General features: G+C 51.4%; 4 protein-coding genes across 4 annotated transcripts; 2 read left to right on the top strand and 2 right to left on the bottom strand.

Annotated features, from left to right (window-relative positions):
• Positions 1-2431: 2431 nt before the first annotated feature.
• V8C40DRAFT_114547 (Zn(II)2Cys6 transcription factor) lies at positions 2432-5689 on the bottom strand. The gene is made up of 6 exons (XM_083210841.1): positions 5001-5689; positions 4572-4602; positions 4459-4510; positions 3663-4378; positions 2846-3547; positions 2432-2742 (listed from the first exon to the last, which is right to left on the bottom strand). The coding sequence occupies exons 1-6, from the start codon at positions 5325-5327 to the stop codon at positions 2654-2656; spliced, it is 1917 nt and encodes a 638-aa protein (XP_083068739.1). The 5' UTR covers positions 5328-5689; the 3' UTR covers positions 2432-2653.
• A 1195-nt stretch (positions 5690-6884) lies between these two features.
• On the top strand, positions 6885-7670 carry V8C40DRAFT_270132 (uncharacterized protein; the record flags this gene model as incomplete). The annotated part of the gene is made up of 1 exon (XM_083220160.1): positions 6885-7670. One exon carries the CDS (start codon positions 6885-6887, stop codon positions 7668-7670), a length of 786 nt encoding a protein of 261 aa, XP_083068738.1.
• Positions 7671-9614: 1944 nt separating this feature from the next.
• On the top strand, positions 9615-12252 carry V8C40DRAFT_256126 (uncharacterized protein). The gene is made up of 4 exons (XM_083218209.1): positions 9615-10163; positions 10366-10451; positions 10515-11351; positions 11452-12252. Exons 1-4 carry the CDS (start codon positions 10082-10084, stop codon positions 11923-11925), a joined length of 1479 nt encoding a protein of 492 aa, XP_083068737.1. The 5' UTR covers positions 9615-10081; the 3' UTR covers positions 11926-12252.
• V8C40DRAFT_114463 (TatD family) lies at positions 12034-14130 on the bottom strand. Its single transcript, XM_083210840.1, has one exon. The coding sequence runs from the start codon at positions 13582-13584 to the stop codon at positions 12280-12282; it is 1305 nt and encodes a 434-aa protein (XP_083068736.1). The 5' UTR covers positions 13585-14130; the 3' UTR covers positions 12034-12279.
• Positions 14131-14134: the final 4 nt, after the last annotated feature.

The raw sequence follows: 14134 nt of genomic DNA, 5'->3' as shown, positions 1-14134 counted from the left end.
TCCTTGCACCCTTCTTTTTTTCTTTTTTTGAATGGCTCTTTTTTTTTCACGTTGCAGTGTTGTCCAGAGATTAACGCTACACCTCTACCTTAATATTGGCGAACCAGGGGTCGTCCCGCAATCCCAGTTCCGACGGCGGCGTCTTGTTGGCGGCTCTTTTTTTTTTTTTGTTACTCCCTCCCACTCACACTCTTACACTCTTACCCGCGCTCTTACTTGCGCTCTCACTTCTTCTGACTCTTTTCTTACCTGCTCTCCATATTCTGACCTTGTTATACGCCTTGCCTTCGCGTATCTCGCGAAATATACCTCGTAACCAGCATCACCGCCAGGATCCTCATGAAAATCATCTCAGCCTCTTTCCAAAACAGTCTCCATAATGCCCACCTCGTCTGATCCGTAATAATACATCCATATTACATGTACACACACTTCCCCTCTCGCAAAAACAACCAAAAGGACAATGTACTCTACGGGAATACACACACGCTCGCGATATCGGGCTAGCAGCCAATGCGACCGCGACTAATACTGTAAGCTGCGTGTTGGATGCGCGGCAGCCTGCATTAGACCTCTTTCTTGTAATATAATTCGCCTATGCACAGTGCCAGCCTAGAAAATCAAAATCACAAAAATCCGTTCTCCACCAGAAAAGGTCGCTGTGTTGGTTTCAACTTTGCGCTCTTTCTTATTAGTGCTACCTGTATATCCGTAGTCCTCCGGAACTCGAACTTCAGTTCGTCCGTGCTGGGCCGACTTCCCGTCCGGCGGCCCTTCAAACTAATCGCAACAAAGCTGCCGACTAATCAATCACTATCCGTTTAGTATTCTACTTCGAGCATACACATACGCATACACATACAATACACGGAACTCTTTACTGTCTCTGATGCATTTTTTCCCTAACACGATACTCGGCAGGGCACAGATTCCTACATCTTAGAGAGGTCCACACAATGATCCTTCTGTCCGTGAATCTCGATTCGGCCAGGCCAAGCCCGTAGATCCTCTTTTTTCCCCTTCCTTTTCACCAAACCATGCGCTGCAATACCAGCCATGCCACGAGCGAGTTCGAATCACGATCAAGCACATCCTAGCACATGGCCAAATCCTCCATCCTCTTTCTCTCTCCGTCATCGATCCCACCAGCAGGAACGTTTCGTCCACGCGCGCGCACGTTCAACAGCAACCCCCCCAGAAGAGCGATATCCGTGCAAGGGGGGACTCTCTCGGTCCCGAAATCATGTCCATTTGAGACTATTCGTCTTACACACAATATGCCATTGGATCCTCTTTCCGTATCCAGCATCAAAAGAGGACCCCTCATACTCGTTCTCGTGCTCATCCTTTGCATCTGCCGTGGTTACGTTGACGTTTCGTTCATATACTTCACACTCAATCCTCCGTAAAATATTCCCACTGCAACACATAAAAACCCCATCCACATGCTACTACATGACTTTGAAAGTAGCTACATTACAGAGTACATTGATTCAGTCAATGCCACACCGTTACATCCAATTCATTAAACAACCCACGTCATTGCCACACTATACGTTCAGCCGCACACCCCCAACCAACATCTTTCGAAATAATACCCAAACGGGAAACAAACCAAATGCAAAAAAAAGCAAACCGCAAAGTAAAAGAGTGTAAAAGGAAGTCCAGTCCGATCACTTAGCCAATGAGCCCAAAGGAAGGGGAAAGAGAAGAACAACAAAAGAAAAGAATAAATGAACGAGTAAACTCACTCTCGGGTAGTAGGCGACGTTACCAGCACTCAACATTAGGCTCAATATACGAGTTACCGGCCAGGAAATCACCACAAAGGGCGACAAATAGTATTGCATTTACACCAGTTTTTGCACTTCGCACATTCTCGTTTCTCACACCATCCATGTACCAAATTTAACATGATCCTAGTACCTACTCGTATATTTTCAAGAATCCCACCCAACAGCATGTAGTAGCAGTACCTCCAACCACCGCAAAATGACCCGCTGATACCATGTACTTGCATACTGTTGTATCCCGGCCAAGCCAAGCAAACTGGAGATATTAACCCTCGTACCACCACCAGAATTCCCTCAGACAAAATCCAAGACGTGGGAAAAAAAGGCACAACAAACACCTGTCCGATCTGTTGTGGAGACGGGTACCTTGTCCTTCCGATCCTAGCCAGTAAGGCTCGGCTCAGCAGGCTGGCCATGTGGCTCCAAGTCTTGGATGCAAACAGTCGCCGACCTCAAAAGCGGCTGGAATGGGGCCTGTAACATCAGATAAACCGTGTCATGTACATGTACTCCAGATCCTCCCAGCTGCCATTATGCCATCAGTACTAGAACCCCCCCTCCCTTTGCGACTGACATTCCGTAATTCTGCCCGATTCAAATACAGCCCTTTGCGTACCATTCAGTATCAACAAGTTCTTTTGTATCTCATAACTCCACTCCGTCGCAAATGCGAATCCTCGAACTCCGTAGTCATAGTCAAAAGCCCAAGACATGCCAAGTTCCGTTCCTCCAAAATCCAAACGAATTACCCAAAATAGACATGGGTGTGTCCTCCAACACCGTGCTCTACAGAAGAAAGAAAGAGAAAGAAAAAGACGTCTCAATAAAGTTGCCGTAGAACTAGGCCCGCCCCGGACGCATTAGAGTAGAAACTCGCTCAACACCTGGACCCTGGTTCGGGCAACCTCGGAGTCCTCGGCCATCTGCTGCATGATCTGAATCATTCGGGCTGCAAACGCCAACATCGTTAGCACATCGGAACCATATATCGTGGGCTTTCGGAAATAAAAGAGACGGGGAAGCGTTAACACTAAGGGGGTGGTTCCACTTACTGATGTCTGCCTTGGCTCGAACAAACAATGGGTCTTTCGCCAGCAGCTCCTTGCCCAGGGACTCCTTGGCCGTTTCTCTCAAGACGTTGCCGATACACAGAGCCTCAAGAAAAGCTCTGTGGTTAAAGACCCACCAGACGCGAGCCTCGCTTTCCAGCAAGTTGAACAGCAAGAAGAAGGCCCCGATGGCATCGTGAGCAGCCTCCAGCGTGCCCCGCACATTGACCGGAACGTCCGGGCTTTCCGACGCGTGAACCAACATGAGGTTGTGAAAGTAGTTGCTCGTGAGGAATAGCGTTTGGCGCACGACTCTCTTGTTTGTCCCGGCCAACGCCGTCAGGCTCTCAGTGTCCCACGAGCGAAAAACGTCCGGAAAGGACCGATATACCGCTCGGAAATCGGCAATCAGCTTTGACTTGTGCCGCGCCGTTGCACAAATGGGCACGTCGAGGGACCGCGGAGAGCATATCGTTTCCTGAACAAGATTCGCAAGTGTCCAAGAGCCCCGGATGTAGGCGTTGTCTGTTGGATCGCTGCTGGCAATGGAGGACCCATGATCGAGCAAGTCATCGACTGACACGTCGGTGTGCGTTGCGGATGGCGGCAGGGACAAAAGTACCGTGAGGAACGTGTCCTGCAGCAAGACCGCTTGCCAGACTTTGCGTCTCTGCTGCTTCTCAAATGGACTAGCATCTGGTGTAACTAAAGAGCGCGCGGTGAGTTTGGTTGTCTAAAAGAGATAGGCAGAGAAACAGGCTAAGAATATGCGAGGAGGGGGTTCATGTTACGCAAGGGGGTGGTATCCGATTCGACGTACCTATGTTAGGGTCACGATGCAAGCCCATGGCGTAGGCTTGCCGTATCAGGATTCCAGCAAATGCCCAGCCGTCCGAAGCGTGATTGTCGTTGATGAGAAAATAAGTCATCAGAACCATGGCCTGAATAGATCGAATTGATGCTGTGCTAAGATACGAGAACATCCGGAGAGCTTGGTTGCTAGCTGAAGCATAAAACTCGGCCGTCTGCTTCCTCTCTTGCGCCGTCGTTGACGTGACAAACTGGGTGCCCAAAGCCAGCATGACAAAGATTTGAGCAATAAAGGCAGCGTCAACCTGATTCTTCTCCGGGATGCTCATCTGCCAAAAGTGCTCATAGTCGGCATAGAATGTCTGGCGATGAATCATGGGATACACCGGGTCGACACATTCGAAATACCGAGAAAGTAGGATGTCAGCCTGGAGCTTCTCGGGAAGCACAGATATGACTTCGGGGAGACCTCCTTCGCAAGTCCAATAATTTGCAAATGGATGCTCCGAGCCTATCCCAAACACGTTGCTTGCAGTGGCCACGGAATATGGGACATTTGATAGCAAGCCAATGGAGAGAGCTATAGCGCCTCTGGACGGAGTGTCGTCAGTACTGTTGGCATTCCTGTCCGCGATGTTGGGCACAGGGAGCTTTCCAAAAGACCCAGGCTTCTTCTTTGGAGGCTTTGTCATGCGGCGGCCATTGGCAGCCGATCTCGACGTCTCCCTGTTTGAGATGGTACGTTAGCATACACTTGCAGCTATCCACAGATGGACTGGACGAGACGCTGGGTTCTTGCAACTCACTCGATTACATTGGCAACGTGTGCATATATGCATTCAGTTTGCCGCTTGATGCCTGTGAATTACAACGTTAACAGAGTTGATAGGTTGAAGCAGAGAACTTAGATCCGACTTACACGCAAGACAATGTGGTCGACCTCGATCGCACTACCGGGAATATGTCAGTGATATTGCCGTGTAACACACCCAGGTACGCCTTGAATGAGTCAAGAAGCGCGGTGAAAGTGGACCAAAACGGGGAAGCCATATACGTAAAAGGAGGGCAAAGGGACAGGTATACAGCAGACTCTACACACGAGATCATGTCGTAGCACAAATAGAGCGGGCAGCCGCAGATGAGGAGCCTCAAAGGTCGGTTCCACCGCCATTCATGATGCGGCAGACACCCGAGTCGGATAGACCAGATGCAACCGTGAAAGGAAACACGACAAGGAGAGAAAGTTAAAAGCACTTCGTATGGCTAAGTCAAAAAGAAGTAGGAAGGGATGGGGAACGTTGTCCCGCGCCAAGGACTGGCTGAGACCAGCCGTGCACACAACACGCACCTTTGTCTTTCGTTCAACACACTCGTGGCACGACAGCGTGGGTTTGTTTCGCTTCTGCTTCTTCTTTGGGGGCCCACTCGCATGAGTCTCGGGCAATGTCAAGTCGGCATCCTGATCATGAGAGACAATGCCGCGGTAGTCGAGCCCACCTAGGCCTCCGGGGCCGCCGCCGCCGATGACCGGCAGACGAAGGCTCCCGGACACGGATCCGGGCGACGCGATGGAGGTGTTGGACACGGAGCTGGGGGTCAAGGCATTGCCACGTCCGCCTGCTACGGAACGGCCGTGGTGGCCATTGCCGGCCTGCTGGAAAAGCGACAGATCCATCTGCCGTTGAACTCGTACTAACGTAATCCACGAAGCCGCCCCCTCCCAAGCTCCCGATGATATTCCCGACTGGTGATAAAGCCGCGCGCAGTTCGCCTACCTGGAGCTGAACGGCCCCTTGTTTGTCTTCCTGCTGCTTTGCTGTGTCAGCGGCGGTCAATCCGCGTTGTTCGCGCCACGGTCCCCCGGAAATAACAGGTGGAAAATCGGGTCGTTTGGGGGAGCTGTTTCTGCTTGGGAGGAATTTTCTTTGGTCGTCCCTCTTGGTTGTCGGATTTGAGCACTGGAAATAACATGCTCAAAGGGGGGCGGATAATCAAATAAGAGCGGGAAGGGTGGAGGAGCCGCTGGATTGGATGACGAGATGCAGAAAATGGGGGGGTTAAAGAAATCCCAGCTCAGGCCTCTGTTGCTCAATGTCTCAGCCGCAGCGCACTAACCATTTTGTGAGCTCTGGGATGGGAGGCGAGATGAGGAGGTGGTGAGTATACTGTAGAGTGGTATTGAGTATTTTACTAGGCAAGGTCACGTAGTAAGTAAGCCAAGTGTATGGAGTAAAGCGTCGAGGGCTTCCAAGACCTCGAGAGCCTCGTTTCGCTGCAACAGTTAATCCGCAAGCGGTCAACGGCCTCTTGTCGCCATTAGGTACCGCGCAGGTACTATCAGGTAGACGATGCAAAGCGTGGCGCCGCTATATTGAGCCGTTGAAAAGAGCCGTACGTAAAATGCTGGTCGTAATCGGCCAAATTAATGCACCGCAGCAATCGCGTCCTTAGTTTCAAATAGTCCTGATGTTAGCAAGGATGTCTTCTTACGAGTAAGACTTGTCCGGGGGGTCGAGGAACGCGTAGAAAATAGGGATATACTGAGGACAACCTTAGGATACTCTCGAACGACATTGACGAATTGGAGGCAGGTTTACAAACCTAACGTGACCACCAAGTAAACTTTTATCCCACAAAAGGGCAGCGCCACATTGTAGATATTATTTCTATTCAGACAATTGAATGCTTGAATCGCTTGACCGCATGGTATGGGCCGTGACTTGCATTTTCCTGATGGCTACAGGGTAGCAAATCTCTCATTACTCGCTCTTACTATCTGCCCGTGTCTTGGCAACTTGGCAACTTAGGCGAAGAAAGTTACTGCGCGATACAGTATGAAAGCTCAGTTCGCCGCCAATTAAGGAAACCTCCGAGTCAATGCATGGCCAGATTCAAAATTGTGGAGGTCAAAGGAGAAAATATCGACACTAGATTGCCCAGGTGATTTTTGATAGGTTGCAGATGCTGTGTACTGGATAGTTGGAGAGAGCTGTAGGATCAAAGCCAAGACCATTAGTGAGCTTAATCGCTATAATAAGCAGGCATCAGGTGCCAAGAGTGGGTCCAAATACCCATTACTCACCAAAATGGCCTCATCGACTCAAGCTTCCTTCAACGATCTTGCCCAAGACAAGCGGCAGAGGAGGCTTTTACACGGCAGACAATCTTGATGACGACTCCCACAAGTCCCGTCCGACGCACAAGACAGCTTATCAATCATCTCAGTCACACAATGGCAGGCTACGAGGCGCCGTGGAGGTCTACGTTCCTCTCACACATCCAGCAGGCGAGCAGTCCGATATTCACTCTGAGCACGCTCCATCCTCTCGATGGGCATCAGTTTGTGCCCAGAGCCAGGACGGTCGTCTTCCGAGGCATGTGGGCTTCCTTGCCAGATAACCCTAGAAACCCTGCGCCACTCAATCCTGCCGTCTACACCAGCGAATTGCCCGCTATCACGACGGATGTGCGCATGGAAAAGGTTCCCGAGCTTATTGGCAGCAGACAGGAACCCTCCACATCGTCAGGGGCGCAGTCTGCTATTGGAGGCCCCGTTGAAGCCGTCTTTTGGATCGAAAAGGCCAGCACGCAATGGCGGTTCCGTGGCCGTGCTTATGTGATTGGACCGGATATCGAGTCGGATGCAGCTGCGCCTGTTCGAGCTGCTCTGCAGCCGTGGATGAGGGTTGTGGATGAAGAACAGAAGGATGCATGGAGCTGGAGCAGAGAACTTACCGCAAGCTTTGGAAACCTGAGTCCTGTGATGAGGGGCTCATTCCGAAATCCACTGCCCGGCACTCCTCTGACACAGAAGCCTGAGCCAGGCCTGGAGCTGGGACAAGAGGTCAACGATGTGAACGATGAGCTGGCACGGAGGAACTTTCGAGTGTTGGTCATCATGCCAGAGGAGATTGATCAGATAGAGTTGTCAGACCCAAAGAGAGGTCGGAGATGGAGTCACAAGGCTGAAGTGTCAGAATCCGGAATTTCGTGGAAGACAACGGAGCTGTGGCCGTGAGGCCTAGCTGTCGCTGGAAAGGAGTAGGCGAGCGGTTGACAGCCCATAATTCATCACTTTTAGTGGAATGATCAGAGGATTACATCCGCACAAGGCGTTTGCAATGGATCCAACCCAATGGCAGATCACAATGGACCATGGAGGCTCTATAAAATCAAACGGCCTCCGCGGACCTTGAACCGGCATCCAGGGCCGGATGTCGGCTCGGCTAGTACGAAACCAGCGTTTGTTTAGGCATAGCACCAATAGGCAGGTCTCAGAGACGCGGTACAGAGTGTGGCTATGTGACGGTGTACTCCGCAACCGCCGTGCTAGCGACACAGCTATGCCACTCAACTTGATCCTGATCAAACAAGAGCCCTCTGGACCAAACCATTAGCCCTGTGGATCCAGGCAGAGATGACACCTCGTATAAGCTCCTGAGTAAGGGTGCTGCGCGCCACGCCAGATCGGTCTTGGGAAGAAGCTTGTTTGTCTGCCCGTGCCTTGGCATTCGGCTACGTGATACTAAAAACTGCAGCTTGAACCTGGCAGCTGCATCTGGCAGCAGTCGAGAACGCGGATCACGAAGCGAGCAGGGAGGATGGCGAGGCCAAGCAATAGCCTATCGCCTCGCATCGTATCGAATCGAGTCGCATCGCAGGTAGTGCTTGTCTAAAGCAGGCCATTTTGCGTCTGGCTTGCCGCCACCTGTTTAGCTCAGTTGAATGTGTTACTTTCGGCCGCTTGATGCCATCCTCGCGTCAGAACTGCGCATCGTCTCGCCTATCACTGGCCGGCGCAAAGGGGTTTGCTGTAAGGAGGAGATCAGACGCACAGACGCCCCCTCGGCGGCACATGCTTTCCGTAAATCATTTTTTGCCAACCAAACAAGAGGAAACCGGTGGGTTCATCGGCTAACGGCTTGTCGGGCGAGCCGGGATGGAACTGGGAACTTGTTTCGTCGATGCGGCGCAGCAGAGGCGGTTTCTGCAGCATTTGACAGTAAGAGCGAGAATAGACAAACAGGCACAGGCACAGGCCCTTTATCCTCTCTTTCTATGAAACTCGCTGACGATACGAGATTGGGAGACTCGGATTTCAGCTCAGCTGATTGGCCTCTGGTCGACGGGGCCGGGTCCAATAAAGGCGCGCAGGACCGGATTCTCGATCGTCGCCATACGAAGCCAAGCCGCTTTAGAGTAGCATAACAGTTCCGCCTGTGAAGTCCCTCTTGAGAGCGAGTCTCGCCTCTTCCTGGGTCTTTGGGCCTAGTTCTCCTTTGCAACTAACATCTCGTAATGCTCGTACGGCCGAGGGAGAGCGCCGATGGGATGGCCTGTGAAAAAAAAAGGGCGTCACGGAGGTTGGCCGAAAAGGGAGAGGCGGAACAACTTGATGCCATCATCTGCCAACGGCCAGATTACGGAATATGCAGACTAGATGCACCTTTGGGTCCTTTTGGTTACATGAGCGGAAGCAAGGTAATGAGTCGGTATGGAGAGCATTCGCAGGATGGCGTTGTTTTGAGACCTAGTTGGGTCTCCATTCTCAGCTGCAAAACAGCCCCTGCCAACGTGAACTGACTGAGTCGTATCGTATGTACTGTACACCGTACCCAGAAGGAGATGAGGATTCCGTAATCATTCTGCTTGAATGAATTGACGACCAGGTAAGGATACATACCTGATCTGTCGGCAGTCAAGATGATCAAGTATGGATATTGTTTTAGTAAACAATCAACTAGACGAATGGCTGACGGGCAATCTCATACTACACAGATCACATAAGGTGCTTACAGGCCCATCCCACTGTAGCTTTGGCACCCAGCACAACTACCCAAGGCGGCTAACTGCCTACAAGTCCCCAGTAAAGAACCGCCTAGGCCGCCTGACCTCCGCCCGTAGGCAAAGCCAGTCCCCCGTAAGCCCTCAAATCAACTCATCCCTCGCTGCGCCTCGTTCCAAGGGAGAGATCAATTGTTTCTGGCCCCGGAATGCCAGTCCCAATACGTGTAATGCTTTGTATGGATGGAGCGTCTGGATTGCTTCTTCAAGTAAGGCGCTCGCAGTGTGCTCGTACGGGCAGCATTAGTCTCGTGTAGCCGTTGTAATGCAGCCTCAATTAAGGCAGAAGGAAGAGGTGTCCCGAAAAAAAAAAAAAACCTCCCTTCTCTCACTTCTTCCTCTCCCTCTCCCCCTCCCTCGTCTTCTAAAGCTTTCGTACTTGGACGCGCGTCTCCTCGGGTCATACCATCTTTTTACTTCATATTGTTGCGGAGTAATTCTAGGCTTCTTTATTAAGCTTATTCTTTTTTTACTCTTGGCATTGCGATTTTGTTTTTTTTTTTCTTGATCGTTGTTTGATCGTTTTAGTTGGTGGTTTGTTTGTAGTACACAAACGGCGTCGATAATTGTTGCCTGGAATCCACAATGCGTGGTCTTAGCAAGGCGGCGACGCTACTATTGGCGCCAACGGCTGTGTTGACGAGGCCTTTGCCGGTATCATCACGAGGTGAGTGTCATGATTAATTGTATTGTGCTGGTGGTGGAGGGAGACAAAATCGGAACAAGAGAGGCAAACTGAGGTGGTCGAGTTGGGGTGGCTAGAGTCTGCTTGCTTGCCCTGAATTGGGGGGTACTCTATCCGGACAGAATGCAAACATTCAATCATCGATGCCTATTACTGACTCGCTTCTCTCTCGCCACTTGAACAGGTGTCCCGACTGAATCTGCCTTTTCCGTTGCCGTTGCTGTAGACACCAGCGGTTCCGCAGACGCAAAGAAGGTCGATCAAACTCTGGTAAGAAGAATTATCCTGTTCCAGTGTCATGACAATGAGCTCACACTATCTCCACGGGAAAAGGTATTCAATCTTGACATCCAGGAGTCCTCAGAGGCTTGCAGCCAAGCTAATGTGAGGATCGACGGATTCCTCCTATCTCAGGATGACAACGGCACCGGCCAAGGGACTTTCGCCTCCCAGGACGGGCACACCGTCACCGCGAGCTGGAATTTTACTTGCAAGGAGCACGTACGACGAGTGCCTTGGGACCAGGATCTGACGGTGACAATCATCTCACTGGACGGAGAGACTATCCCCGAGACATCTTTTATGACGAGCTTTAGACAACGAACTCCCGTCAAGGTCTACGATGTGGGAGGAGATTCACTCGTCTACACAACCGAGGGCCACGCGCCTACCCGGCTCGACAAGGAGAGGGTGCTGGAGAGGATCAAGACGCTCACCGGCTTATCAGACGTCGATGACGAAACCAAGGCGGACATTGGAGACATCATTTCGATAGAGACTCAGATGCGCGAACTCGGAGAACACATCAAGACCAAGCAGCGAAAAGTATTGGACAAGCTGGGCATCAAGCCTCCAACACCGGCGTTCAACTTTCAGACATTTTACCAGACCGCCAAACTTGCATCTTCTACTCTTCGGGGCACCATGGAGCACTGGCTGGGCTCCGTGCTTGGAATCCCTGTCGAGTGTGATCATCATCATCGTCATCATGATCATGGGCATGGCACCCACCATCGACGACCTAACCACCCTCACCCTAACCATAAGGAGACCGATGTCGTGGTGAGCATGCAGGTGGACGGCGAGGGAGGACAGCGCTTCTTCTACTACCGAGACCGAGACGATACCGACTCCAGCTCTACACGACTGACACCAACTCGCTCTCGAAGGGTAAGTAGTCTGATTTTCTTGCAAGCCCATAAATCCCCTGAGCTCCCTTTTTGCCAAGATTCAACTCGAATATGATGGAACCTAACCATTTGCTAAACAGAACGTCACCTACTTTCCCCTATTCGCAATCATCTTCACCTTCCACCTGGCCCTCTTCTTTGCACTCCGATCCATCCGTCAACGAATGCACAGCCGCCGCGCGAAGAACCACAGCAACCGGGCTTGCCGCCGTGAAACTCGCACCCAGCGCCGCATCGAAAGACAAGCTCGTCGAAACGGCGCCCACCAACGCACCACAAATTTCTTTTGTAGCATCCGAGACCTTTTCCAGACCAAACGAATCGAGCTCAATGAAAAGACAGCCATGCTAATCCACGAAGAGGATACCTCGATGGAGGACGAGCTCGCATCTTTCCAGGAGGCAGCCTCTGTCATCAGCGACCTGGTTGCTGTTCAGGAGACCAGGGTGCCCAGAGAGCAGTCGCAGCCGCCAAGGTTCACCGAAGATGTGAGTCCCCCGGCATACGACGAGGTGGAAGAGAGATATGACGAAAAGAGGCCTGGCGGCTGTTGATTCACCCCTACCACCCCCTTCTTTTTCTGGATACGAGTGCGTTTGGGATGGGGATGTGAATCCGAAAAGGAGTCCCTACAGTAATAATTTTAATCATTTAAAAAAAAAAACGCAACGAAAAACAAACAAACAATAATATCCACACTGGTTAGAATGGCGTTATACACTACCTGAAGGACAGGATCAAACAAGCATGCAATAGATGACGCGGTTTCTCATGTTAATTTTATCAAAATACACCTAATTGACGCTGTTTCTAAATGTTGATAGCACCCCTGCGCAGTGAGACAGATATAAGACAAATAAATATACCATTGACTGCCATCGGATGTAAGGGGAAGAAAAGAATGCCGTCTATCCGAGTATAAACCTCTCAAAGTTGGCCCCTATCGTGGCAACCCCATGCTCCAAATCCCACCCCTTAATCTCGCACACCAGCCGATACATGTCCTCGAGCAGCGCCTCCGCCTCGCCGCCCGCCACGTGCAGGTCGCTCTCCACGAGGATCCTGTCGTCCGGCACGGCGCGCACGACAGCGGCGAGCTTGGTCTTGCCGCCGTCGGTGCTCATGTTGACGGCCGTGGAGAAGGAGACGAAGACGGTGGAGGGGACGGCCGGGTGGAACCACTGCTTGAGCATGTCGGCGCTGCCGCTGTACGAGTGAAGGCATATCCGCGGCGGGAAAGGTTTGCCGCCGACTTTCTTCTTCTTCTTCTTGGTTATCTCTTCTGTGCTGTCATCATTTTTGGAGTCGTCGTCTGAGGAGGAACTTTCTTCGGCGCCAGGGGCAATTCTTTTTTTCTCTCTTCGAGATAGGACCTTTTTCTCGTGGCCTTTCCAGCAGGCTGCTATTGTGTCGTATAAAACGCCGTGAGCCTGTACGCCGTGCACGCTGACGGCTCTGCCCATTTCACCTGCTAATCGTAGTTGTGCCTGCATGATGGCTTGCTGGTGCTGCATTTGCACTCGAAAGGGGCTGAGGAGTCGGCCTTCGCGTCCGCCGGGGGTGAGACTCTCATCTCGAGAGGAATCGTCGTCTGGGAGACGCTGTTGCGGGAGACGAAAGCCCTTGTCGAGGCCGATTTCTCCAACTAGCGCGAGAGGGAAAGAAGTGAGGTATTGGCGAGTGGATGATATGAGGGACGATAAAGGGGTTGGAGTAGGGAGAGAAGAGAGGAAGGATTGGTCTTGGGGAGTGGGAGAGAGAACGGCCTTGTAGTGAGCGATTTTGGCATCTTGTTCAGTAGATTTATTGGGATCCTCGGTGTTGTGAGGGTTGAATGTGGGATTGGGGATGGAGTCGTCGTATAGCTGGTAGGAGAACCAGGGATGCCATCCAAACGAGGGAACGACTTTGCATCCTTTGCGGGCTGAGTCGGTGTCTGAGGATGATGCCGAGATTGATGTTGCATCTGTGATGCCGTGTTCAGAGGCTACATCTGCGACGAGTTGCTGGTCTTGGGAGCGAGTGGCCATGATGGTGAGGACGCGGGTGTTGAGAGTGGCGAGAGAGGCGATAGAGGACATTGTGTCGGTTGGATGGCAGTGGGCGTCAAAGGCGCCGAGATGCCAGGGGAAGGGATCATTGTAGACTGGTGTGTCTGGTGGAGGTTGAGAGTTGGCGTCATCGGAGGGTTGGTTTTGGTGGTGTTGACACATGGTTGTGAGTTTGATATCAACAGGCGTGAAAATGAGATTCTGATGGGTGAGATTTGCTGGGGGGTTGTGTTTTGAATCGAGAAAACAACAAACAAGGCTCAGGCTGTTTAATCAATGATGCTGTTTGTCTTGTGTCTGTGTCTCAATAGATGACTGGTTTAGTGAATGAGTTTGGTTGGTTGGTTGGTTGGCTGGCTGAGCTGAGACAACAGCAGCAGAGCCGAGATGCATGTGTTGAATGTACCACTAAATCATCAAACCGTGAACCACTTTCCAGATGGTGAAAATGGGTGGAGAAAGCGGGGATTCATAGCCGTCTGCCGGCGATCCACTCTGGCCGCAAATCTCATCTAATCTCATCTCATCTCATCGTTCAGCCTTGTCTCGTCTCTTATCGTTTGCTGTTATGTATCGATATGCCCGTATAAGCCAGCGGTGATGAGGCAGCAAAACATTCTCACAAATCTCACATCATCATCCCCATGTTCATGAAAGAATCCCCGAGTTTTAGATATGCCTCGTTAGCTGCTTATCCGCCGAAAAGCTTCGC

The sequence above is a fragment of the Trichoderma camerunense genome, assembly GCF_050948025.1.
Source record: "Trichoderma camerunense strain CBS 138272 chromosome Unknown V8C40scaffold_21, whole genome shotgun sequence".
Classification (NCBI taxonomy): domain Eukaryota; kingdom Fungi; phylum Ascomycota; class Sordariomycetes; order Hypocreales; family Hypocreaceae; genus Trichoderma; species Trichoderma camerunense.
Note: the sequence above shows the minus strand (reverse complement) of the source record. Positions and strands in the feature narration are given on the sequence as shown.

Coding starts and splice junctions, on each gene's coding strand:
- V8C40DRAFT_114547 (XM_083210841.1), bottom strand. CDS start 5,327: ATGGATCTGTCGCTTTTCCAGCAGGCCGGCAATGGCCACCACGGCCGT. Junction 4,379..4,458: donor CACGTTGCCAATGTAATCGA/GTGAGTTGCAAG, acceptor CATCTCAAACAG/GGAGACGTCGAGATCGGCTG. Junction 3,548..3,662: donor GCATCGTGACCCTAACATAG/GTACGTCGAATC, acceptor CGCGCTCTTTAG/TTACACCAGATGCTAGTCCA.
- V8C40DRAFT_256126 (XM_083218209.1), top strand. CDS start 10,082: ATGCGTGGTCTTAGCAAGGCGGCGACGCTACTATTGGCGCCAACGGCT. Junction 10,164..10,365: donor TTTGCCGGTATCATCACGAG/GTGAGTGTCATG, acceptor CCACTTGAACAG/GTGTCCCGACTGAATCTGCC. Junction 10,452..10,514: donor AGAAGGTCGATCAAACTCTG/GTAAGAAGAATT, acceptor CCACGGGAAAAG/GTATTCAATCTTGACATCCA.
- V8C40DRAFT_114463 (XM_083210840.1), bottom strand. CDS start 13,584: ATGTGTCAACACCACCAAAACCAACCCTCCGATGACGCCAACTCTCAA.